The following is a 25,918-nucleotide window of genomic DNA, read 5'->3' as shown; positions in this document are numbered from 1 at the left end:
TAAAAGGCAAGCACTCCCGATGTTATATAAATTTCATGTGAAGGGGAAGGAAGGGAGGATACTGTTGCGAGGGGAAGGCGGCAGAGCGCTTTATGGGGAGGATGGTGGGTGGGGAGATCGAGAAGAGGAAGGGGGGAAAATTGAGGACTGAGGGGCAGCATTAGTCTGGTTGCCTACCTTTTTGTAGCTGTCTCTCCCCATCCCCCCCCCCCTCTTCCTTTCACAAGTTTGAAGGAACAATCACTCCACTCTAGTGGGGAGGAGGAAATTTTTCGCTCATTTAGAGGGGCAGAGGGCATCAAGAGAATGATGAGGAAACTTTGAAGAACTGATAGGCAGGAATCCGGGCAGTACCACGCCGCCGGAATGCCACAACAACACGATCGTCCTACTGTAAAACATACTTACATCATCATCACCCTTTGATTCCGTCAGCCGTCCTTAGGATGCGGCGGAAATTTATCGCCCATGAGGGCATCACAGCTGCTCTTAATGAACCCTCTACGCAAACACACTGGCTACTGATTTGCGCCTCTGCGTTAACACCTTCTCACGAATAGTTATGTGCTAGTCTCAACCTCAGCCCGATTAGATAATATCAGTAAACCTCGAGAACGTTCATTCACCTCATAGGATGATCAAAAGATTTCATGACAAGATGCAAAAAGTTTGTTGTGAATTAAATGCTTATGGTAATGAATAGTTAAAATTAAAACAAATGAAATTACAGAAGTTCCATTAAAACTGGGTAGGCCTATATCATAGAAAAATTTGACAGGTTTTCAGAAGTTATCAGTTACAATCACACCTATGCAAATCAAATACGATGTCACTGAAGTCTACCAATGACCTACTCACAAAATATCACAAATTTCTCCTTACTATAGAATGAGAATGAACTTTTATCCTACTTTCAAAGGACTGAAGCACTTTGATAATGCAGCCATGGGGACTTTTGAAATTTAGATTTGCAAAGTTACAACAACAACAACAACAAAACTTAATTTCTGCATTTTATATATCTGTACAAAAACGATGGCTAGATTGAGGAGATAACATTGCCATCTCATCTAATTTGCATTTAGTAGTTGGAGGCTAATGTGTATATGCTTTGTGACAACACGGAAAACTTTGATGATTTCCCATAAATTTCTTATTACTCCAGTGTCATTTTCCAATTCAACTTTTCCTATCCTGTTTGTTCGGGTAAATATACTTTTGACAAATTTAATATATCAAAAGTCAACTTTTAATATTATGGCATGGCTTTTCACTCTTAAACATGTTTGGGGACCATATAATGCCATGGCTGTGCCCAGCGACAAAAAAAGGCCTTATAAGGGCAAGTTGCCAGACGCTTTTCCTCCGAGCTCATTTTGAGTGTCAGCTCCCATCCTCGTACCAGTCCCTTTGCATTATAAAACGCTTGACTGCAGCTAGCCTGACGTCAAGACATTGAGCTTCTCACTCCTCTACTGTACTTCTCAGAGGCTACTCCTGGACTTTCTTCCTCTAGTTTATCATAAACACATGATGAATAGGCCTACATTAATTACTGTAAAAGTGGAAATTTCAGCGCGGGTAAAATTTTGCACTAAGCTGAGTATAATAAGACATGTTTTGTGTGCCTCTACTTTGTGGAATCAAAAATATAAAATAAAAAAAAAAATAGCATGCATGCTTTTCTTTCACACTAGCTTCACATCACATGAAATGCAACAAATTTCCATACTACAAAAATGTTAACTTTTACAGTACTCTGTCAAAAAAAGAAGAAGAAAATCAATAAATTACATAGGCCTACCGGTATGATAAGAGATGAATAAATTCCAAAATAACAAGTAACATCAATTGATTTTGTATACTAATATTGGCTGATGAATTAATCACTCTAGTATTAAATGTAAATATCTTGGCAAATTTCATGGAAAATATCGTACATTTTCATGAAGTATTCTTTTTTATAGCGCACTGTATGTACAGTTTGTATGTAAATTCAATGTTACATCACATTTTGTGTACAGCAATTTCATGTTAACATAGTGGTTTATAGACGTCTTTCACAAGAGACAAATTCAGATGGATTTTGTCCACAAAATGAAACTCTATGACAATACATCAATTAGAATCCTGTGACTGCTAATAACAGTTAACACTTCATAGAAATATACAATCAGTGGGCATCTATAGACACAAAAAACCCCAATGCATTGTAAGCCTTGTTCAAAGTCCCTGGCTCAGAAAGGCTTACTGTAATCAGAATCAATTACTTCTCTTTAAATTTTGACTGAATACTGAGTCCACTTGGCCAACTGAATCTATCATAACAGACAAAATGTGTACACTGGTCATGTAAATCCTTACCTAGAAACTTTCCTTGTACTTAATCTTTGAGCATTTCCAAATTTAGACACAGCATCAGACTGTAATGCATCCTCGTACTCTGACCTTATTCGTTGGAAGCCATCCATGTTCTTGTCGCATTAAAACAAAAGAGCTATAATACATTTTCGGCAAACAACCACTGACAACAGTAGGAGTGTATATCACCCGCTGGCTGCCCAGCGTCAAAGCTTTCGGGAGAATTTCGGACGACGACCAGCAAAAGAGCATCAAAAGGCAACCTCAGGTTTTTTTCCTTGCCCTCCCATCACTATGGCAACAGGAAGACAGCAATTCATCAAACGAAACTTTGCCCCTGTCAGATCTGACTTAGGAGGACAAACATCAAGATCTTGGAGGATATCGATAGATCCTTGGCATTTACTTGACAGAGACGCTTCCTGTAAAATGTCCAGAAAGTTTAGCCCTCCCCTTTCATTTTTCGCCAGGCTTTTCCCCTCCCTCTAAAACATCAAGTCATCCCGCCACAGACCTAATGCGATCTTTGGACAGGTTTAAGCCTCGGCAAAGAAGTATTTGCTCATTTGCAGAGACATGAGCTAAAAGGTCATGCACATAAATGCTCTAGAGGAGAATCCAACAGGGACCGTGGTCAGAGATTCATACAGGAGCTGCCTACATGTTATAACATAACCTTAGTACATGGTATAATTAAAACAATTATAATGATACAACTACTTTTACTACTAATTACTTTTACTACTAATAATATCATTGATGATATTAAATCATTATATCATCAAAATTATCATTTCCAATCACTACTATTGTTGTTATCATTACTATACTACTATTAGTACTATCATTTTGTTGTCATCATTTCATTATCATAAGGATCACTATTATCAGTGAGGGGTGATAATCATTACAAAGGCCTGTAATAGATACACATGTACTATCACAGATGGAGGTAAGTACACTTGCACTGCATAATGTAGCAAGTTAACACTGTGCAAGGAAGTATCATACTTTCCTTTACTGTCTGAGAAAAGATATCTCTATAAAATCCCTTAATTTTTGGGTGACCAGTATATTAGAGAGTACAGGCATTCAGCCATTAATAAGTTGCCAAATTACATTTTTATTCTTTATCTTATTACACAAAGGAGAATAGGGGTACTTTAAAACAACATTGGTAGCATGGAGACTTGGTTTCAAGGGCGGTGAGTTGGCTCAGTCGGTAGCGCGTCTGCCTCACGATCACGCGGCCCGGGTTCGAACCCGAGTCTGGACTGAGCAATGTTGTGTGTAAACATACCGTCCCCTCTAGCAAGAGGCAAAACACTCTGTCCCTCGGATAGGACATAAAATGGAGGTCCCGTGTATGAGAGAGTCACAGCTCATGCACGTAAAAGATCCCGCTTCATTCATTCATCGCAAAGAGCAGGGTGTCTAACCCGGTGAAGTGGTCCCACCCCACATCCAACTGGACCCCATGGAAGACCAGCTTAGTGTAGCTGAATATGGGCTATCCAGCCATCTTCACAGATGGAAAATGGACAACAACAACAACAGAATGAGTGAATTTTATGGACTGGATTCTTTGCAGTATTTTGAAATCTCTGTAGTTCATGATTTATAAAAAAACAAAACAACACAATCGACTGAAAAGTACCATTACATACACAACTTAGCAGTGAAATTTGATGAAAGCTGCCACAGCACATGACTGCTCTTGCAGTGATATGGGACTAAAGCATTTTCACATCTATTCTCTCAAATATTGCAAAGTGATACGGGAGAGAGAGCTAAGAATCCAAATCTGAGAATTAAACGCTCAATTGCCAAACACAAAGAAACATAAAGAGTGTAAGTGAACGGCTAATAGCTGGTAATTCACAAACAAACTCGAGCTTTCCTGTGGAGGTACACTTGAGAAGTCTATTACGACGATCTAGGGTGGGGGCATGACTTGCCGAAAATGTGCAAATTCAGCGTCGACCTTGCCGGTAACGAGCAACCTGCCATCGGAGATCACGTCCACCAATGAACTTCATGACAGAGCTCTATTCCCTGGATAATTCTGTGGATACAATCTGCTGCTAAAGGCTTTCCTCAGCTCAGGGAGGAGTAAAGGAACCAAAACAAAGTCTGTCATGTCTGCCAAAGGCGGCCTACGAATACCCCTCTTGACTTGCCAGATTTCCTTCTCTTCACGCACAAATTACATACTTTGAACAGTATCGACTAATTTCTGGTCTTTATCTGCCGTAACAGCATCCATACGGCTGGTAAAATGCATTATCATCACCTATAGACTATGGAAGTAATGGTGCCATGCAGTCTTTTCTTGTAATATATACAAGTAGCTTGGGTTGGAATCAGGTGCATGCAGTAACACTCGGACCAGGTGATGTTGCTTAAAACTAGTTTCCATAGCGATGAATGGCAATGACATCACACTGTTGTACTCTATTGGAAATTACAGAGCTTGCCATCTATAGACAGCTAGAATGAAAGGAATAATACCAACAAGGAGCTATCAATCCATTCACCTTGACTTAACCCATAGAGGACCAAGACCTTAAAATACCATCAATTGACGTAGTTGTTAGTGATCAAATCAGACATGAGGTTGCAATTCTATTCCATGTTCGATTTGGTGTTGATAAATATACCATGATATAATCATAAGAACAGAACAAAGGAAATGTGAGAAAGTTATGCATTATTTCAGAATTTCATGCATATTTCCTTGAGAAGGTTTATTAGTTGTAATTAAAGCACATTGATATCATTGTAAATCACTAATTTACCCTATGATATATAGGAACCAACAACAGTACAGTCATCCTTGCCAAAGTCGACCTCACACAAGTCAAATAATTCACTAAAGCTCAGAATGATCTGTAGTGTGATCAGTAGCATCATCATCCTCATCATCATTATCATCCTTAACAACATCTTCATCAGTACCATCCTCATCATCATTATCACCCTTAAAGGTAGGGAATCCCATTTGCATGCCTTAAATGAAGAGTTGTATAAATACAGTGGTATGTTGAAGAGAGTATCATTTTAGAAACTCCCATAAAGTATTGAAAGTGGAAGGTAACATTTAGTACATTTTTACTGACCGTTAGATTTTGAATTGAATTTTTTTCGGGGCTCACCGTAAATTCCAGTGCATTACTAGGCTAGCTTTGCAGACCCATGCACTGCATGTGTGTCCATCATGTATATTTTGTGAAGAAAGTTCATCAAAACTTACAAACATTTCCATATACATTCTTGCCACACACTCTATATGTTATTACATCAGCTCTTATACTTTTAGATTTGTGTTTATAGATAAAAAATATAGAAGACTGCAACAAAAAGGCTTAAGTGATGGCTGACACACAGAACTACTGAGTAGTTGAGTTTTGTGCATTATTCAAATTGTAGATAACTGTTGACTTCCAAATTTCTCAGCAGTGGCCTAAACAAGTCCCCTGAGGTTCATATTGAATGTTTTGCTGCATTTTGGGAGGTCTGTAAAAGGTATCCCCTACCTTTAACAACATCTTCATCAGTATCATTCTCATTATCAGCATCATTGTTGTCCTCCTCCTCATCATCATCAACTAAATTAATTTCCTAATGGATACGTGTTGATATACACTTGCAAAGTATTCATCAAACTCTGTACCAGTTTGTTAATAACAGCAGATCCCTAAACATTGCCCAATGTTAGTGACAACCTGCGTAATAGTAGTGCAAGGAGTGCAGCTAGGGTGCATTCACACTGCAAACTATATACTGCAATGTGTATCTGTCACTACTAGCTATCTGTTGCTGATGGTGTCCCATTGGTACCATGTATGAACAGAGACACAAGGTTCAAACTTCAAATCAAATTTGCTCAATCTTCCTTCACCCCCCCCCCCCCCCCCCCCTCATGGTAAACACTTGACCAAATTAGTGAACATTTGAGTCAATGGTGTTTGGTTTCTGCTCCAAGTGCACCTGATTTTCAAAGTTTCTCTGTGCACAAGTTAAAACTTGTCAGATTTACCTTGTAGGCCTCATTACAATGTGAATCTCTCATCCAAACATAGCCACATTTCACTGTGGGAAATGCAATACAATTTGTTTCACTATAACTAAACTACCAGGTATCCAATCGATGAGGAAGGCACCAACGCAACGGCACTTTCTGTTCATATGATCTGGTTTGCGGCTACACAAAAATGAATTCTACAGATTTGCAACAACAGCTACATTTCATGAAACAGCTGTGAATGGAAAAGATAATTCCATGGTATAGGATTTTTTTTTAACTTATAACTGCTCTCAAACAATAATTTTCCCTTAAAATTAAGTCATTACTTATAGATTGTTGAGATCGATCACTGTCATATTCATTGCACCTATAAACCTTGTTTATAAAACCATAGACAATATAATTAAGGGCTTTGCTTTAAACCATACATTTTGACACAATTATCTTAAATGTCAAATATCTCATACAGAGTCACTTCAAAAGATCTAGCAGTCCAAAATGACCATACCAAGTCAATAATCATTATCAATACATGAAATATGTACATGAACAATATTTGCACCAAATTCTAACAGGCTCAGTTATTCTAAATACCAAGTAATCCCTCACTGCTAGCAAAAGGCAAATAGCAATATCATAAACTTTTGTGAAACTGTCACTTTAAAGATTAGGCCTCTATGATTTTGGAAAGAAAATCCATCACTAAGTGGCAACGTCCAACATAAAAATAGACAGGATCTGCAGTCGGCTCCATGCCAACCAGGGAACGCCACCTGCTAAAGGTGACCACAAATGACACCCAAATTTGGAAGATGCTTTATACACCACTGTATCACTATTACCAGAACGAAGAGGAAATAATGAACTTATTAATAAAGTTGTACCTCTAAAACCAGGATGACAATCTACTCTCAACGCCAGAGAATCTGTGGGGGTGGGCACACACCCACAGCAAGTCCAAGTTGAAGAGAGTCATCTTGAAGAACTGGCAGCGCTGTAATCTTTTTGTCGGCCCAGCAGGTGCATGTGGCCGCCTCAGAGATAACCCCTGCTATGTATATCACAACGGGCGGGGGAACCCCATTGTATACTGCACAGCGGATTGCATCACATCGACAACGACCCCTATCAAAGTGTCAACTGGGTCAAGTCTGGACAAGTTTGAGTACCCTGCTCTGTCCTCGTCCTCCTCAACCTCTGGTCCTGTTCCGTTTCCCTGGGGCCATTCTCCTATGAACAGAGCATCTCCTCCCCCCCCCCCCCCTTCCATTAGACCCCAAGGTTGGCTTAGGATTTGGCAGAAACTTCATTGCTAATTTGCTTGAATATCATTACCATTTCCCAGTGGGGAGGTACATTTTTGGTATCTCCCCCCCCCCCCCATCTTTGTTTGTTTACCCTACATTATTGGGTTCATATTGACAAAGTAATCTTGCTATGGAATGTAGCTCACTCACAGGAGGTTCTAACCACTTTAGTACCCCCCCCCCCCCCAATAATTCCTGTTTTAAATTAACTGGAAGCAGACAGCAGGTGAGTGCACTTCAGCAGTTTACCTTGATATCAACTCAGCAGCTACACATGAAAATATGAACATCATGAATGACTATTACATTGTCATCAGTCAACTAGAATACAACGGCAATCATTGTTTAATTTCTCTTGCAATTTTGCAAACTTTACATGCCTCACCGTCATTTTCCAAAATATCGAACCAATTACCACCCTCTCTTCATCACAACAAATATTGCTTGAAAAAAAAAGAAGGAAATCTTCTGCAGGTTATCGCTGTTTTCTTTCCAAGAAACCCTGACGATTCTTTTCTGGAGATATATAAATTGAAAATAAAAATAGAAATGTCTATGATTAATATCTGATCTTACCCATTTTCAAAGACTAGTCCTGAGTATATTGACCGATTCTGTGACGCGCTATGTGTATTTTTGGCATGGGCAGCGCCATTACGCGGTGTCTCAGCTGACCCCCCCTTCCCACTCCCCACCCCTCTCCCTACATTAGCACGCGCGCAGAATGAAAAACTGCTTTAGCCAATGGGTGTCTCGTACTGGGTGCGCGAATGCTTGCTTAGTGCGCGAACCTTTGTTACAAGTGCGTGATAAACATGTTGCCCGGGGGGTGGGGGAGAGCAGGGGGGGTCGGCTGAGACACCTCATGGCTGCGCCCAGTGTAATAAAACGTCTGCTGCCCTCAACGAACCCGAATCGGTCAATATTTGGGCAAGTGTCTATGGGAAATGTGTGTTGTAGCAAAGTCAGTCCATCTTCAATGGGTTAATTTTTAGAATACCACATTTCAGTGGACAGATTATTTACTGTTTAATTTCCTTTACTCATCATGTCCCTACTCGCTACCCTTTTTCTGGTGCTAGTATCAATGGAAGCCAAATATCACTTTACAAAAATGACAAAGTATATGAAAGTATATCATTCCTCCATCAAATATCTTGAAAGTCATTTTCTTTTGCAAAAAAAAAAATAGTGTGGCACCTGAGAAACAAATTTCACTGAGAAACCATTGAATGTGACCCTTGACACTTAACTATTCATAACTGGAAAAAAACAACCAAAAAACAAGAGTAACATTGCTGAGACAGGTCATTGTCTTTATGTTTTGAATTTATAAGCTCTAGTTAATAGAAATGTGTAAAAAGTACCCAATCAGACTGAACGGCTAGAGTTTTGTTTTGTTTCTGCTTTGTTTTGTTTTGCTTTGCTTTTTTTTACATTCTTACCTCCTCTATCAAGACAATGGGCTAAAATGGCAAAGTCTTGACTGGAGTCCTTGATGGTGAACATGATAAAAAGGGGGCACTGACACCTCTTCATCCCCCCTCACCCCCCCCCCCCCCCCCCCCCTCACCAAGACGGATTCCACTGTGCACGCATGAAGACAAATTGTGGGCACGGCTTGCAATACTGGCTAACAGGATGATTGACGACGACGCTCAAACCGTGATGTCAGCTGCACAGCCATGTGCACTCCCACAACTTGGTCATGTGACACATCTTTCCTTCAATCAGGAGATGGCCTTCGTGTCAGACACAATGACGATGACGATGAAGAGTGGGTATCAATCCGAAAAGACAAACGGGGGTAACAGGGCTTTCAATTCACAGACGGACAGGGGAAAGTCGGGCAAGCATTCTCGATGCAGGCAGCGACTCTAAAATCAAAAAATTTTCTCATGCATGAAACTTTTGTGAATTTTGTAGAAGGCACCAAGACTCACAAAAGTATCATACACGTGAAATTTCTTGTCTACACAATGCATTGAAAGCCAGTGGCACAATCTGCTAAAGTTTCTTGTCACGAAAAACACTGTTGACTCCAATTCCTGAAAGTTATATACCACAAATGTTTCTGGTTTTAGAGTAACCAGTTCCTTATGAGACTTTGAAATCCCCCTAGACTTTGTATGAATTCAACCACATTCCTGTAGGACAATGAGTTTAAAAATGTTTTCACATTCATAGGATGATAACCATGGTCTGGCAGATTTGGGGGTTATCTCTTTGCACAGGTTGCCTGATTGACATTTCTGGAACAGAGTTATATGACAAAATTATCTATATGCAGAAACAAAATGGAAACGACCTCTCTTGAAGAATTGTGACAACGATGAAATTGTCACAAATGAGACACTGAAGGGCGCAAATGTAACTTTACCCAGCAAGGATTTCTTTCCATGCAAATGTATTCAATACCTTAAACAAATATAAAATGAATTTTAGCATGACAGATAGTAATAGTATGCACGTGAATGTCTAGCGGCTAGAATCCTATAAACAAGACACACAGGAGGAAATACCCTTCATCTGTTCACTCTTGGACTCTGAAATCCCCACAAACTCTGTACTGTGCTTACTGCTTTCCTGTAAGCAATGGGCTAAATGAAACAGAACCACCACCTGATACTGATATCAAATAAAGGATGGAATTAATGGCATACAGACAGGAAAAACTAGAAATATCACCAAAAGTGATTAATACTGCCTTCTAACACTTCTGTACTGGTACAATGCCGAGAATGATAAAAACAGAGGGAGTTGGCTCAATGTATAATATTTTTGTATGATTTTAATTTTAAAAATGCCGTCATCATGGCAATGCATTGCTTGACAGTGATGAAAGATGTGTTTTACACATCTACAAGTTATATTGAACAGATACACTTTGCAGATGTATTACAGATTTCGATAAATTCAAATCCGTGCTAAAACTCATCTTTCTTGATAATTGCTGATTACGTATGACAGTATTTATATGACTATGGAAATGTTTGTACAATGATTGTATTTCCATATGTACACGCACTGTGACTATCTAACAGCATTACGCATTCTAAGAACTGATTATTATTATTATTATCATTATTAGATAATATTATTATCGGTATTGTTTTTATTACTGTGGTTATGACTAGGATTATTATTGTTATTATCATAATCATTATTATCATTATCATTATCATTATCATTCTCATCATTATTGATAAAAGTGGTACACAGAAGGAACAGTTTTGCTCCACAAATTTTCAAAGACTGAAAAAAAAAAATGTGGGGGGGGGGGGCAAAAAACTGTATGAAGGTGGGTGGGGGGAGATAAAGTTATTGGTGTAAAAGGGAGGTATAAGTCATTGGCATAAGCCAGGGATAACAGTAGAGGAAGGAGGACATTTAGTGAACGTGGCATAGAAGGAGAGGTGTTGCCTCACCAATTTTCATCAGTCGGGCAGGCAGGGTCTCATCGGGGCACCCTCCCCCACCGAGTGACTAAGAACTTCACAGACACGAAATGACATCCACGGCAGACAAAGTTCATCAAGTCATCGCAACTGAGTCACATGAATGAAACGCTCAGATTTCCCCGGCTCCGTTTCGTACCTGGGGATTAGGCGACTGAGTGAGCAGCTCCTAATTTTGCGGGCACTACAGCATCATGGGTGTTACAAACAGAAGTAGCGCTACATTGTATGTACTGTGTGAACTAACTTCACACCTTGAACTGATGGTGTATTCTACAACATGTACATGTTCAAACTCAAGCTCAGTCAAATGATAAATATGTAATTGTACAGGTCTCATCAAAATGGGACCTGAAATGATGAAAAAAAAAAATCATAAAGTCTTGAGTTTCCTTGGACTTACAGAGTCAGCTATGCTCACTAAAGCGATTGGCTCTTTGCCAAGAGTTGTCAATCATATCTCAAACATGTCATCTTTTCTTTTTCTTTTTTTTAATGATGCTTTCATAGACAAAACCTTTAAAAGGGATGATATAATTTTGGGTAAGATGGGGCATCAGGTTTCCAACATTTTTTTATTATGATTTTTAGAGATAATAGGTAATCTGTTATGAAATATGAAAGAGCATATAAGAGGAATTCAAAGTTTAGTTGATGAAAGTTGGTTTTGAAATGGCTGAGATATACAAAACAAAGAGATGCTAATAAAACTAAGGTGGGTCATTAGGATTACTTTGTTTTACCTTGTTTTTGGATATCTCAGTCATATCAAAACTGACTTTTCACCAACAAAACTTCGAATTCCTCTTAGAACTGTACGTTCTTTAAGATTACATAGAGTGGTTTCTAAGTATCTTACAAAAAGTTATAAGCTGAATCCTCACCTCAACCAATACAATACCATCCCTTTAAAGAACAGCTACAAAATCTTCTAAGCAAACTAAAAGTTGTATCACCTGGTATACCTTGATCTCGGCACAAACAGACAGTAAATATTATGATCACTGAGTCACTGATCCAATGTAGATATGATACATATTTCTTTGCACTATCACATGATGTGTTTACACACACACACCTGGCTAAGACCCCGTTTACGATGCGGGGCTGGGCCAAGCCGCGGCCGAGCCCAGCCTCAATTGCGAGGCCGAGCCCCGCAATTTTGTCCGTTTACACTGCCGGGCTCGGCTGCACTTTTGGTTCAAACCTTTCAATATTTTGTCGTAGTGGCGCTTTGCTTGTAAACAAACACAATTTGGTATTGTCTAGTTTTCGACGTTCAGGGGGTTAATATTCTGAATAGCGAAATAGCACAGGCACAGGGTTTGGAAGCCAGACTAAAATTGGCCGTGCATTTGGCCCAGTTTGCGTTTACACTGAGAAAAGGCCGGGCCTCCAGAGCGTGGCCAAATGCGAGGCCAAGTTTGGCCTCGCATTTGGCCTTTTGCGCATTTACACTGAAATGAAGGTGTGCTCGGCCGCGGCCGAGCCTTGCACTGTAAACGGGGTCATAGACCTTAAAAAATGTTTCTATCATCCCAAGGTTCTCACAACTAATAGAACAACAATGCTTCCCGTGCGACAGGAAGCATACTGTAAAACACAATATTTTCGCGGCATGAAATTTTCGCGAGTTGCCTCTAACATTCAATGTGTATAGTGTAGACAAGAACTCTCATCTGCATTTTAATTTCGCGAATCTTGGCTTCGCGAAATTCGCGAAATCAAAATGCATGCGAACATTCCTCGTTTTACAGTATCATACACGCCATCAAAAAAGCTATATTGCTATGTGTGTATATGGAAGTCAATACCACAGCCTCAGTTCAGTCAGTCTCACTATCTTGTGTGTCTGTCTGTCTGTCTCAATCTATCTATCATTCCATTGATCTATCTATCCATTAATGTCTATAGATGCATTCCACTGCCTATCAATATTTCCTCCTCACAATACACAGTAAATACCTTTAAAAATAGTTTCAAAAATTATGCCATTTTCAGTGGTAAAAAAAATGCTTCAATATTTCCCTTCAAACGATGTCATCTCGATCCAATCGGATGTTTTTTTGCCAGTAGATTTACACTGTATTGTTTTCTTTTATTGCAATACATACAATACACTGTAGCTTGAGACTTCCATCACAAACAGCACCGGCCTCACTTGTAACAACTCGTATATAAATGTGTGAAGTGAAGCCTGGATGCCTAAAAGGAGGTCGAAATTGACGCTGACATTTGCCAGGCAGCTTAGTGGAAAATGGCATTTTGATGGAATAAACGTTCATTCCAATCTGCCTCCAGCTCCTCTCCCCTCGCCATCATTTGCTGCACAGAGAAAGACGGCCAGAATTTCCCAGGTCATGATGATTTTACAGAGCTTATATTGAAATATCAAAAACATCACTATATGTACATTAAGAGACAGACAGACAGACAGAGAGAGACAGAGACCGAGAGAGAGAGAGAGAGAGAAAGAGAGAGGGAGAGAGATGGAAAAAGAGGGAGAGTGATAACAAAAAGAGAAATATTAACTTTGCCGAGTTGGGAGAAAGCACTCTTCAGATATCCAAGCATTTCATATGCCACTTCGTTTTCGCTTTGATTTCGTCTGTGGATTTGGCATCAGACACATCACTTATTTGGAGTGACATATTGTCGGGAACTGTACAGGGGCCCAGCAAAATTACATGGCAAATGAATGAAATACATGCACTTACGATCCTAACTGCATGCTGAATTCATGTAAGATGTACAATTGATTTGTGTGTGTGTGTGTGTGTGTGTGTGTGTGTGTGTGTGTGTGTGTGTCATAATCAGAACCATCTTCGACTAAGTCAGTAACCTGAAACTAGAACTTTCACTGCACAAGCAAAAATATAAGCCATACAGTCCCATTATCTGTCTTTCAACTGCCTCATGAACTGGCAACACATTTTGAAAGTAAACTAGAAATGTGGCTATGGCGAATGGTATGCCTCCGCCATAATGCATGATTCTCCCAATAAGTGTATAGTACAATGTCTTCACAATGTGTGATGAGAGTTTCACATAGCTGGCAAAATATTGAAATGACAGGTTTGTCAGAAATGTCTTGAATGTTCACTTTCCGTGAACTAGGTTTGCTATAATTGTCTGAGAGAGTACATGTATTTGGGGAATTGAGGATTTTTACTTGACTTTTGACCAACCTTTATATAAAATTTATGCACTGAGTAATTTTCAAGGTATGAAGAAAAGTGTAATTACAGTATAAAATAGATAGTAAAATTTTGAGGAGTTGACCTTGACCTTTGACCCCTGACAATTGACCCATGACCCCTAAATTCCCTAGATAATCCCTACCAGTCAGTGCATGCGTGTACCAATTTCCATGAAGATACATTGAACCATATGCGAGAAAAGTGAAATTGTAACATTTTCACCTGACCTTTGACCTTCGACCTTATGACATGAAACTCTCTCTGGAGAATCTTTACGCAGTAGTACATGTCTACACTAAAGGGCTTTTTACACTTGTAAATTTTTGCTTAGCCCCGGACCAACGGTGGGGCTAAGGGGGGGCCTTAGCCCCACCGTTGGTACGGGACTATCCTTAGCCCACTTTCTGTTTACACTCGTTTTTGCCAAAGTGGGCTAGCCCCACCGATAGTACGGTACTATCTGGCCCTGCAAATTAGCAGGGGTTAGCACCGCAATTGCGGTGCTAAGCAAGTGAGTGTAAACAGAACGAAAAAATAATCCTGGGCTAAGCGAAGGAGGCGAAGTCCGACCCTCACTGACCAATCAGAAACGAGGTAATCAAGTGCTGCCGGTGCGTGCGTGTACGTGTACAGTACACAGCGTAATTATGAATATTCATGTGGTTTGGAAAGTCCGGGGCTAAGAAATACGAGTGTAAAAAGGTAAGTTTTCTCCTTAGCCCCGGACAAGAGATAGTACGGGACTAATTGGCGAGTGTAAAAAGCTGAAAAAATTGGTACGGGACTAACGATAGTCCTGGGTCAGAGAAAGTCCGGGGTTAAGAAACACAAGTGTAAAAAGCCCTTAAGTTTCAAGAAAATACCTTTGGGCATTGCATAGATATGGGGAAAATAGCAACACTTTTAGCATTTGACCTTGACCTTTTGAACTTTGACCTCTGCCAACTTCACTAAAAAAAACCACTCAACTAATTGTCCCATCATACTTCATCCTTGGACCAAGTTTGGTGAAAGTTGCTTCATCCAGTATTGAGTTATCACGTAAACAGATAAATTTTAGGATTCGACCTTGATCTTTGATCTTTGACCTTTGACCTGTCCGATTTCACTCAAAAACTAATCAAGTAATTGTCCCATCATACATCATCCTTGGACAAAGTTTGGTGAAATTTGCTTGATTCAGTCTTGAGTTATCGTGTAAATGGATACAATTTCATGATTTGACCTTGACCTTTGACCTTGGCCTTCAGCCAATTTCACCCAAAATCTAATCAAGTAATTGCCCCATCATACTTTATACTTGGACCAAGTTTGGTAACATTCCTGTCAATATTACTCAAGTTATCGCGTAAACGAATGCGAACAGACGTACGGACGGATGGACGTACGGGCGGATGGACAACCCGAAAACATAATGCCTCCAGCACCACTTCGTGGCGGTGGCATAAAAATCCTATTTCTCTCTCAATTGGCAACATCTTGCAAATTTCTGATTTTTCTGAGTTAAGAAACTTAATCACTTCCATCTATCCTTTCTCAAATATACAACGTACAGTGAAATTAAAATGTTGATAACAATTGATGAAAAGGTAATGAGTTTTGCAGCAAAATTCCCTCAAGACTCTATGGGTTAATCCATTGGTTACAGAAACCATTCGTTTTAAGTTCTAGCTATAGGTCCATTCACACTTTGTGGTGAAATACTGAAGCATTTGAGAAACTATGGTATTTCGCGTGGTATTGTCATAATGTGAATGCAAAAAACACCAGGATTTACCTCGCAAAATACAGTGGTATTTAGGGAAGTAATTCAAACTTTGTTCGAAATACTTTGAGTGTGCATCAACACGAAATATGTACACACGTACCACCCATCACACTGCGGTGTTATTTCTTACGTGACCCGGAGCACTTCCTGTCTTGGAAGATAATACATTGTATGCATACTATGTGCAGTGCTTTCCTCCGAGAGGTGAATTTTTTTGGCCAGAAATATCAGGGTATTTTGTGAATGAGAACAGGACCAACCAAAATACAGCAGTACAATGTATCTATTACTGTAGTACATTACTGTATAATCGTTAAATAGCTAATAAGAATGGTGGCAAAATATTACCATGATTTAGTAAGGCACGGCCCAAATGCATTTAGATGAATTCTTGGCGAGTGCAAGAACTGCCCTTTTACTACTTCTACTGCGGCTTTAAAAGAAAATATCCCTACTTCTACTAAGTACTGCTAGGACATTATTATCACTACTTTTTCCACTACTACCGCTACTCACACTATTACCACAAATACTACTTCTCTATTTCTAAGATACATTTGTACTAGCAAAACTACAAAGGCCATCACTGAATAGTGTTGAGGATTAATAGTACAACAACACAATAACATGGAATAAAAAATTTATCATTCAAATGTGAATGCACCTAGTATCTCCAGGCACAGGGACAAAAGATATCATCTCTGTGGGGATTGTAATGATGGACATACAATCAAAACAGCAACATCTTTCAGACAGTGTGCCAGGCAAGGACAGCTTTAGAGAGAATCAATTATCTACATGATCAGGAAATTCAATGAACAGGTAAAGGCAAGGCCCAAATTCCTTCAGATGAATGACAAGTGCAGGAACTGATCTTTTCTTTTTTTCGGAGCTGTGCTTGGAAAAGAGCAATCATAAAAATATTCTGAGTCATTATGTCGCCTGAAATTGTAAATTGGTTTCATCCTTACTGGTTGAGTCTATTTTGTTAAAAGTTAAAGAATTTGGCTGAGTTCTACATGAGATAAGCTGGAATATCCTTCATGGAATACTACCAAATCAATCAATATGTTGTGGAGTTATGACATAAAAGGTAGATTCACATCACGTTTGAGTTTTAAACTATGGTGTGCATCCACGCGATACCAGATCTTTACGATTAAACTTCTGACAAGAGCCCCGCTTGATGACTAAACCACAGAAACAGCAGAAATACATGCAAGCAGCACTAGCAAAAAACCTAATAATGTATGGCGATACAGCTAGTAGTGTACAACTCGCGCTGGAGGTTGACCCAGAAGCTAAAGAGAAAATGGGGTTCATGGCGAGGTCAAGCTAACTATCAAGTTTAGTTGATTATCGCGTCCACATGATGCTAAAATCCGCGTGGGGACCCCCTGCAGCTCGTGGCTAGAGTAAAAAACCCTGAGAAATCTTGTGGTTCAAATCATCAGCTACTGTATACGCCATATATAATAGCGAGTCTAAATTTTCGCGAATCAAGACTTCCCGACAATTTCGCGAGTGGTTAAATTCACGATCGTGGAGTCCTGTACTGAACGGAGAAATATACATGTGCATAACATTCATTTCGGGATCACAGCCAATATTTTCGTGTGTCTTTAATTTTGCGAATAGCAATTGACTCACAAAATTCACGAAAATAAAAACCTCGCGAAATATTCAGCGCATACAGTAATCTTTAAGATTGCTAACTTTCAAGTGCGTCTACACAGGGCTAAACAACAAGATAATCATGTTAGTTTAAAACTTTGAGCTAATCTTTAAGATTAGGAGCATCATGTGAACATAACTTTAAGTGATAGAAATCCTGAAAGATCGGTTTATAAATCGGCTGCTACTTCAGTTCAATTAAGATCAATTTTTAGATAACTTAAACTTTACAAATACCCAAGTGTCTACATCTAGCCCTATGGGTCAAAATTTCCAGTGATAGTAATCAACCCATTTTAAGAAATTTAATATGATGTTAATCTATCCTACAAGCAGCAAGGACAATGCTTTGATTTCTATAATCTCCCCCCCCCCCCCAAAAAAAAAGGGGGGATTCTGTGTCACCAATCTAAGTAAGCTAGAATTCCAGAATGACACACCCATAACTTTGTGCAATGTTCAAAGATTTTTGCCTCTTTGAAGTTCATAATCCAAAACAAAAGGAGTCTTCAATAATATTTTTCACTACAGGAAGATGAATAATAGAACAGTCTTTATGAGTAGTTTAAATGCATCACAATTGGTTCCAACATCCAATCACCAGACTATTGCTATTTTCAGCTCTAAAGAGGTTACTGCTGCTCAATAAGACTTACTATTACTAAATTGTACATGTACCTCAGCTTTTACCAGTTATCAATATATTACTACTACTACTTCTATTGCTACTACTATTACTACTTCTACTGATACTACTTAGAAAATATTACTACTAGTTCTACTACCACTAGTACTATTAATATCATCACCACTACTTCTACTACTACTGCTACATTTTATATTGCTACCACAAATACTGTAGATACCACTTCTTTATTTGAGTAGAAATACTGAAACCATCACTTAAAACTGCTGTGGAAAAGAACAGCAACACAGTGACAGGGGGATATTACCAATTACAAAAATAATACCATCAAATAATAGGACACTTAAAGATATCGATACTACAAAAGGTTTAAAAGCAAATGGGACATTAAGCAGTACACCTCATCGTACTACAGTCTTTGTAGTACTGAATTATCTCAAACACAATGGTTATATTTTCAAACATGTGTCTGTCTAAGGCGTAAGAGGTCAATATCCTTTACAGACTGCTTTGGGTATACTTCTATTGTCAGAACACTGAACAAGTGACTGTAGATGTGTGAACCTACAATGCATTGGTCAACAGATGGCAGCATACAACTCCAGCAGTTAATCCATGAGTGGATACCCTGAGTGCAGGGAGGTGTGACATACACATCAGAATGTATAATGTATGACAACACAGCACATACATTGGCCATGATAAACAAACAAACAATTAATCAATCAATCAATCCATCCATCCATCCATACATACATACATCCATACATCCATCCATCCATCAATCAATCAATCCAAAAACAAACAAACAAACAAACAAACAAACAAACAAACAAACAAACAAACAAACAACTGTTGGTGCTTCTCTTAACATTTCCAGAGACAGATGCCTACATGTAATGGAAACTTAAATTAATTTGCCTTGCCATTTGACATTATCTTATAAAGTATGTCAAAAGTCTAAAGGTACAGTAGTACATGCCTGTATCATGAACCATTACCTTCAAATATGAATACATCACTCTGACATACACTTCTTTCCAATTCAAAGGGGAAAAAATTCCAGCAGGTAGGGCAAACAATGCATGGTCTGAGGCCAGAGTGTGTTGATATACCACAAATTAGTTTGATACATGGTTAACCGCATGGTGTGGGAATAAATGTTTGATTTTCCCCTAATATCAGTCTGGCGCTTTTCCAAATTACATGTGAATGTGGATTCAATGTGGATTCACACAGGCAGTGAAGGGCAATGTGACATACAATATATATTTCATAAATGGTGAGAGATATACAAGTATTCATACTAACATACTTGGTGAATGGTATCATTTTATCAAACTCTTTTTTTTCACAGGTTCCATCACTGATTTGACCACTGCATGCATCTTTAGTACCAGAACATACACCTCAGGTTGTGTCATACATCTGCTTGAGAATTTACAAATATTTTCAGCTTTGGAGATAAAAAGAAAAAGATGGAATGAAAGACTACCCAAGTTTTCAGTTATTATCCAAGCTTCATTTTCAAGTTATTTGACTCTCTTCTTTCTGTACCTGGCAAGAAAATGGTACATTAAAATTACACAGGAAAAAGGAAATCTTTGCTCTCTCTACCCAGCAAAAGCAAAAAAAGGAAAAAAAAAAAAGAAAAAAAAAAAGAGTATGTTAAACCCAAGATTGTGCATCCATACCTACTCCCAGGTTGGTCACAGACATCATAATATGTACTTTGCATACCACTCAGAATTCTCTTTTTCAGACGAAGAAATATTTGTCACATTTTTCTGATTTTGTGCAAATTTTCATGAATTTGACCAGTTCCATCTCATCTTTCTCTAATACAAAGAAATGCAGTGAAATTTGGGGGTACCACTCTAATGGTGACACAAATGGTACTTTCTCCCAAGACTTATTAAAGGGATAGTATAGTATTGGTTGAGGTAAGGACTCAGCATTAATTTTTAAATGAAATACTTAGAAACCATTTTACGAAATGTTAAGGAACATAAGATTCTAAGAAAAAAATTCAGAGTTTATTTGACACAAACTATTGTTGAAATGGCTGATATCCAAAAACAAATTAAAAAAAATAATCCTCATAAAAAGAGGTGGGTCTCATCTTTTATTAGGATTGCTTTGTTTTAGATTTCTCAGATATTTCTGAACAAATTTTTATCAAATAAACTTTGAATTCCTCTTAGAATGATATGCTTTCTCATATTTCATATAAGGTTTCTCATAATCTAAAAAAAAAAATCATCATTAAAAAACAGTGCAAACCTGAGGCCTCATCTTAACCGAAACTGTACCATCCCTTCAATTTGGTTTTTGAGAAGAAGTGCGCTCTTACCGAGAGGGTCGACGATGTTTGGGAGGGGAACCCCGAACAGGTCCTCCTGAAGAGGGGCGGGTTCGCACTCCCTCTTGATACCGCCATGCCTCCGGCTCAGGTACCGGGACTGCCTCCGCCGCCACCTGTCGTGGTCCTCCTGACAGTTGTCACCGACGCCAAAGAAGTTGGCGGTCTGGGACATCAACCGACTGCAATGGCAAAGGAAGAGAGAAGAATATCAAACATAGGTGAAAGGTATTACAGTGGGTATCATTGTAGGGGTTGAAATTTTTGCAATGAGGGAAATTTTCCGCACTTTATGTGACCAGACACTAGCATGAAAATAAAAGTATGTAAATATATATTTTGCTATATGTAATACTATTTACAATTTTGATTTTGTGAAATTGAAAACAAGCAAAATTCATCTTACCCAGAATAGCACAAAAAGTTATCTGTGTGAAAATGTCCACTTTTACAGTATTACTCCTTTTCCAAAACAAGTAATGCATGTGACATTAATAAGTATAACAATACACAACACTCAAGTATCTAAGCAAAGTGGTGTGGTTATCTTAAGAAGATGTTGAAATAGCATACGACATTGTTGTTGTTTTGTGTGCTTTTTTTTTCCTAGTAACACTCACACAACCCTGAAGAGAGAGAAGTGGTTTTGTAGTTGGGAGTTTTGTCTTAGTATAACCTGATCTAAAAGGACTAATTTGAGACTAAAACCCAAAGCATCTCTTAACTCATTGAAGACTAGTCTCGAGTTATACTCTAGTGTCTATGGGAATGCATACTGTAGCAAAATCAGTCTGTTCTCTACAGGTTAAACAGGTGATTCTCCTGCTTGAAATCCCAAGCAAACTGGTGACTCTGATTGCAAAAACATTGGCACAATATTTTTGTATATTGTGTGGGTAGCACACATCACAACCTTTACATCCTTGTGGCTAGGGTCAATCCAGAGACCGCTTCAGGACCCTGGAAGGTCTATGGGGTTACAGATACTAAATGGTGCTATCTAAGCCTCATTTTTTGAACTTATGACAAAACTTAAAGTTGACCGGGACTCCAGTCTGGAGAAAGCAAAAAGTTTAAGAAAAAGAAAATACAACTTGTACACTGGAGACACATGGCTGGACCAGGAGGAATTCAAACTCAAGCGCAAGAGCAGAAGATTTTCAGAAAATGGCCTCAATGCTGGATATCGCCCAACAAAAGCGGAAAAGTTGGCACCTTTGGTTAACCCGTTTCGTACCACACTATGAAATGTATGTAAGACCATGTGCAGATGCCATTTGCTTCTGGTAGCCAATGGGCTTAGATTACAGCAGTACGTGGTCTTCCCATACAAGTGCACAGTCTCCACGCCCAATGTCGACATGGCATACTGTATGTACACTTTCTATTTTGCAAGTATATTTCTTAAACAAATCAAGACTTGCAAGGCAATTTCATGTGTGGTCAAATTCATGATTGAGAGCTACAGCGACAGATCAATATCTTCTTTTTCAAGAAGCAAAGTTTGTCATTTCCAACTTTGGAGACAACACATATGGTATTTTTGTGCCAGGAGACTATCTGCATGCTGTTAATTTTGTGAAAATCAGTCAACTCGCAACATTCACGAACACAAAAACAACCCCGAAATATATTTACAAATATAACACAGTGAGAGTTCACTACAACATCGTGTCTACACTAGTTGAAAATGACAGCGTAAGTGCCTCTACTTATCACACAACAAATATTGTCACTCCAGGCTAAACAAGATATGATTGCATTGTCCAAATGGAGAATATTGCTACAGTACCACATCAAAGTACTTGTATGGATGCAAATAAATTCCGAAGGCCATTACTTCTCTAGAATGAAATGCTAAGGTCAATACACTGATTATCTTGCTGAATGTAATTTTGTTTGGCAATTACATTTACTTATTGCAAAATTGACCCTGTAGCTTGACCTCGCAGAGTTAAAAGCAGTACGGGAACATGTCAGCATCAATCTACTTTCATGGCATGATCGCTACCGACAAACAATCATGCACTCACCTCACAGTCTCCCATGAAAGGTTATTGAAATCGATGTTTAAAAGATATTTCTCATCTTTTATGACACTCTTTATTAAACTCTACTATCACACATATCTCTTCTAAAGTTGACGGCCTGATTTTAATTTTTTTTTTTTTTTTTTTTTTTGGGGGGGGAGGGATTGCTGATGTCACATTGCAGCAGAGAGATCTATCTCAACAAATGGCTTTATATCATAAAAGAAAGTAACAATATTACATATATTACATCATACATGGTGTATGTATCATTATATTTTAATTGGTACACTAATTTGAGTTATTAAGCTAAGAACAGTTCAAAGACAAAAAATGATTTATGACACATCACAAAAATTACCAATTATTTCATTATTTCTCTGAACACAATAGGTATCTTCTAATTATTTCATTTAATTCATATGTATCAAGAAAAATCTCTGTTCCATGTTCAACTCAACTTGAACAAATAATAGAGTAAATTCAAAGAAAATAGCAAAATATCAACTGTAACTGGACAAAAATGTTGAGGTTGACGAAATTGAACATGCCTTATTTTCACAATACAGTGATACCATAAATGTTCTCAAATGTGCAAATAAGCAAGATCTGGTATCATTCACAAATATCAATTACTCATATACTGTAAAGTTCCAAAATATCATGAGAGCAAACTCCTGCCATGTCATAATAATAATTTCACTGCAATGAATCTCAACATATGATACGTCAAGATATTTTGAATCTCCATCCTAGAAACCTAATTACCATCAAAGAGAGAGATATTTTGCCAAGTATTAGAATGCTTGAGATTTGAAAAGGGATTAATCAACATGGAAATGTTTTTACAACGCACTACACAGAGCACGGAAGACAAGGTGTCACCAGGAAATATCTTGATGAATATTTCAACACAATGCTTCACCTCTGCAAATTGGCCACACTCATACTTTATCCAGATGCCGTCTCCGCTCTTGGCGGCTCTTTAATCTTCCTCCCCTTCCCCCCTTTGATTCTGATACTCACGGGAGCGCCATGCCAGGCATGCTACGAAAGTCAACAATGAATGGCCCGTCTGTTTCCACGATCAAACGTCCCCCAAGTCTCTCCCTACAGCAGGCGAACACCTCTACAAGGGAAACTCTCTCTCCCCTGCCTCGCACAGAGAATGTTTTATGGTGGCTTCTAACGCACAATTAACTATTTATGCCCTATTTTGTGACGAAGATACCGCCTTCCCGTTATCCTTTTAAGAATGGCATTGGAGTCACACAAATCCACAAATACATTTATAGACTCCGGTCCGCTGGCTAACAAGGCCCAGAAGCATTAACCATATTACGGGTTTAAATCAAGCGCTGATTAGATATCGCGCATTGTCGCTTCGCTTGCTCCTTCAAGGTCCAAGAGCTTACGGGCATGTACGTCAGATATGGATCACACTCAATGGCAGAGACATGTTTCGTCACTGAAGTGGACATCTGTCTCAAACTTAACGACCTTACGACTGTTTGGACAGTTTTGATTAGACCTCTTCATGTACAATGTATTTCAAAAGGGACAGTATGCAACATAATTGTACTAATATGTGTATAGAATCTATCTGGTCACTGACAGATTTATTTCATTCAAAATCGGCTAAGCTGGCTCAGAGGGGTTCTATACTAGTACATGGGAGCACTTGCTTTCAAAAAGAATTGAAGAGTTCTTTGTGGCTTAAATTCAAATCAAATAGATTACATTACTTTCAAAGAAAAAATATGATATTCATATATACTGAAGGCTACATTTCCAATAATCAAAGGAAGCCCAAATCCATGTTTAAGTTGGCTTTTAAAAGGAAGCATAGTTAGTCGAAGTTTCACGGTATACACGAGTGTAAAGAACATAGAGGTTTGAGGTTTAGGATACTTTTCCTACACAGTAATGTCACAAGCAGCCACATTGTAGGCAAACCAGTTAGCACAATGATGATTTTACTTTGTGATGTTCACCACAGCCATATAGCACGAGAAATATGTAGTGTATATCCATTTTCTAGAAAAAGAAATCAGCCATACAGTGTATTTCCCAAACTAGATATGAGATGTGAATAATATACACATACTTCTATGTTATGGGTGGTAATATTTCTGTGAGATACTTTGTGGATCAATCGGCTCATGACATTCCCAAGTTTGAAATAAAAACACAGCGAAATCTTCCACTCACACAGTACTCTCTGCCAAAAGAGGCGTAGTTATATATCACATGGCATAAAAGGTATATGCACGAATGTGTACATATACATACATATGTACTCTTCCTATCTTTTTCTCTCTTTCTCCTTCTAAATTACTAGCACTTCACTGCATCACTGACTTACTTTTAATACGAAGTAATTTACATTTGACAAGGGAACATAAATGCACACCATGTGCATGAAAACGTTGCACAGGCGATGAGTCAAAACTATGCAATCCTGAGGCTGTATGTGTTGTTTGTCAGTCATATGGCTGTCTCACCTTTGAGTAGGCAAGATGAAACACCTCACTGACGTCTATCAGTGCGACTCTAATCACGACATCCGCATCTTAATTCTTTTTTTCAGTATCATTGTATCAAAACATATATAATACGTATCTGACCTTATTTTGTCTTTTTGGGGTGCATGGGGATGCTTGCTAGATTGCTTAAAGGACAAGTTCACCTTCATATACATGTGGATTGAGTGAAGGCAACAATGTTAGTAGAACACATCAGTGAAAGTTTGGGGAAAATCCGACAATCCGTTCAAAAGTTATGAATTTTTAAAATATCTGTGTAATCACTGCTGGAGGAGAAGACTACTACAGTGTATGATGTCACATGCGTACAACTCTATAAGGAAAATAAAAAGAGAATTTAACAAAACTTGACTTTTTGAGTAAAGTGCACATTTCCTCGACTTGTCACTGACTTATGTTAGGGGTAATATCATTCCCCCTGACTTCTGAAAGAGAGAAGTCAAGTGTTCTTTTATTATGTGAGAAAAGTGAGAATATCTTGAATTTTCTTTATACTTTCTTTATATAGTTGTACTCATATGACATCACAAGCTATAGTA

At 38.5% G+C, this 25,918-nt stretch overlaps 1 protein-coding gene across 1 annotated transcript in view; it reads right to left on the bottom strand.

The window, feature by feature from the left end:
• Window positions 1-23,879, bottom strand: part of LOC139723884 (inactive rhomboid protein 1-like) — a 56,153-nt gene extending 32,274 nt beyond the window's left edge. Inside the window, exons 1-2 of the mRNA XM_071635092.1 lie at window positions 23,860-23,879; window positions 20,795-20,985 (exon numbers count right to left, since the gene is read on the bottom strand). Coding sequence (XP_071491193.1) covers window positions 20,795-20,985; window positions 23,860-23,879 — 211 coding nt within the window. The remainder of the gene's footprint in view (window positions 1-20,794; window positions 20,986-23,859) is intronic.
• Window positions 23,880-25,918: the final 2,039 nt, after the last annotated feature.

This window comes from Diadema antillarum, unplaced genomic scaffold (assembly GCF_040938485.1).
Source record: "Diadema antillarum isolate AM-2024a unplaced genomic scaffold, OU_Dant_1.0 scf00000201, whole genome shotgun sequence".
NCBI lineage: Eukaryota > Metazoa > Echinodermata > Echinoidea > Diadematoida > Diadematidae > Diadema > Diadema antillarum.
Note: the sequence above shows the minus strand (reverse complement) of the source record. Positions and strands in the feature narration are given on the sequence as shown.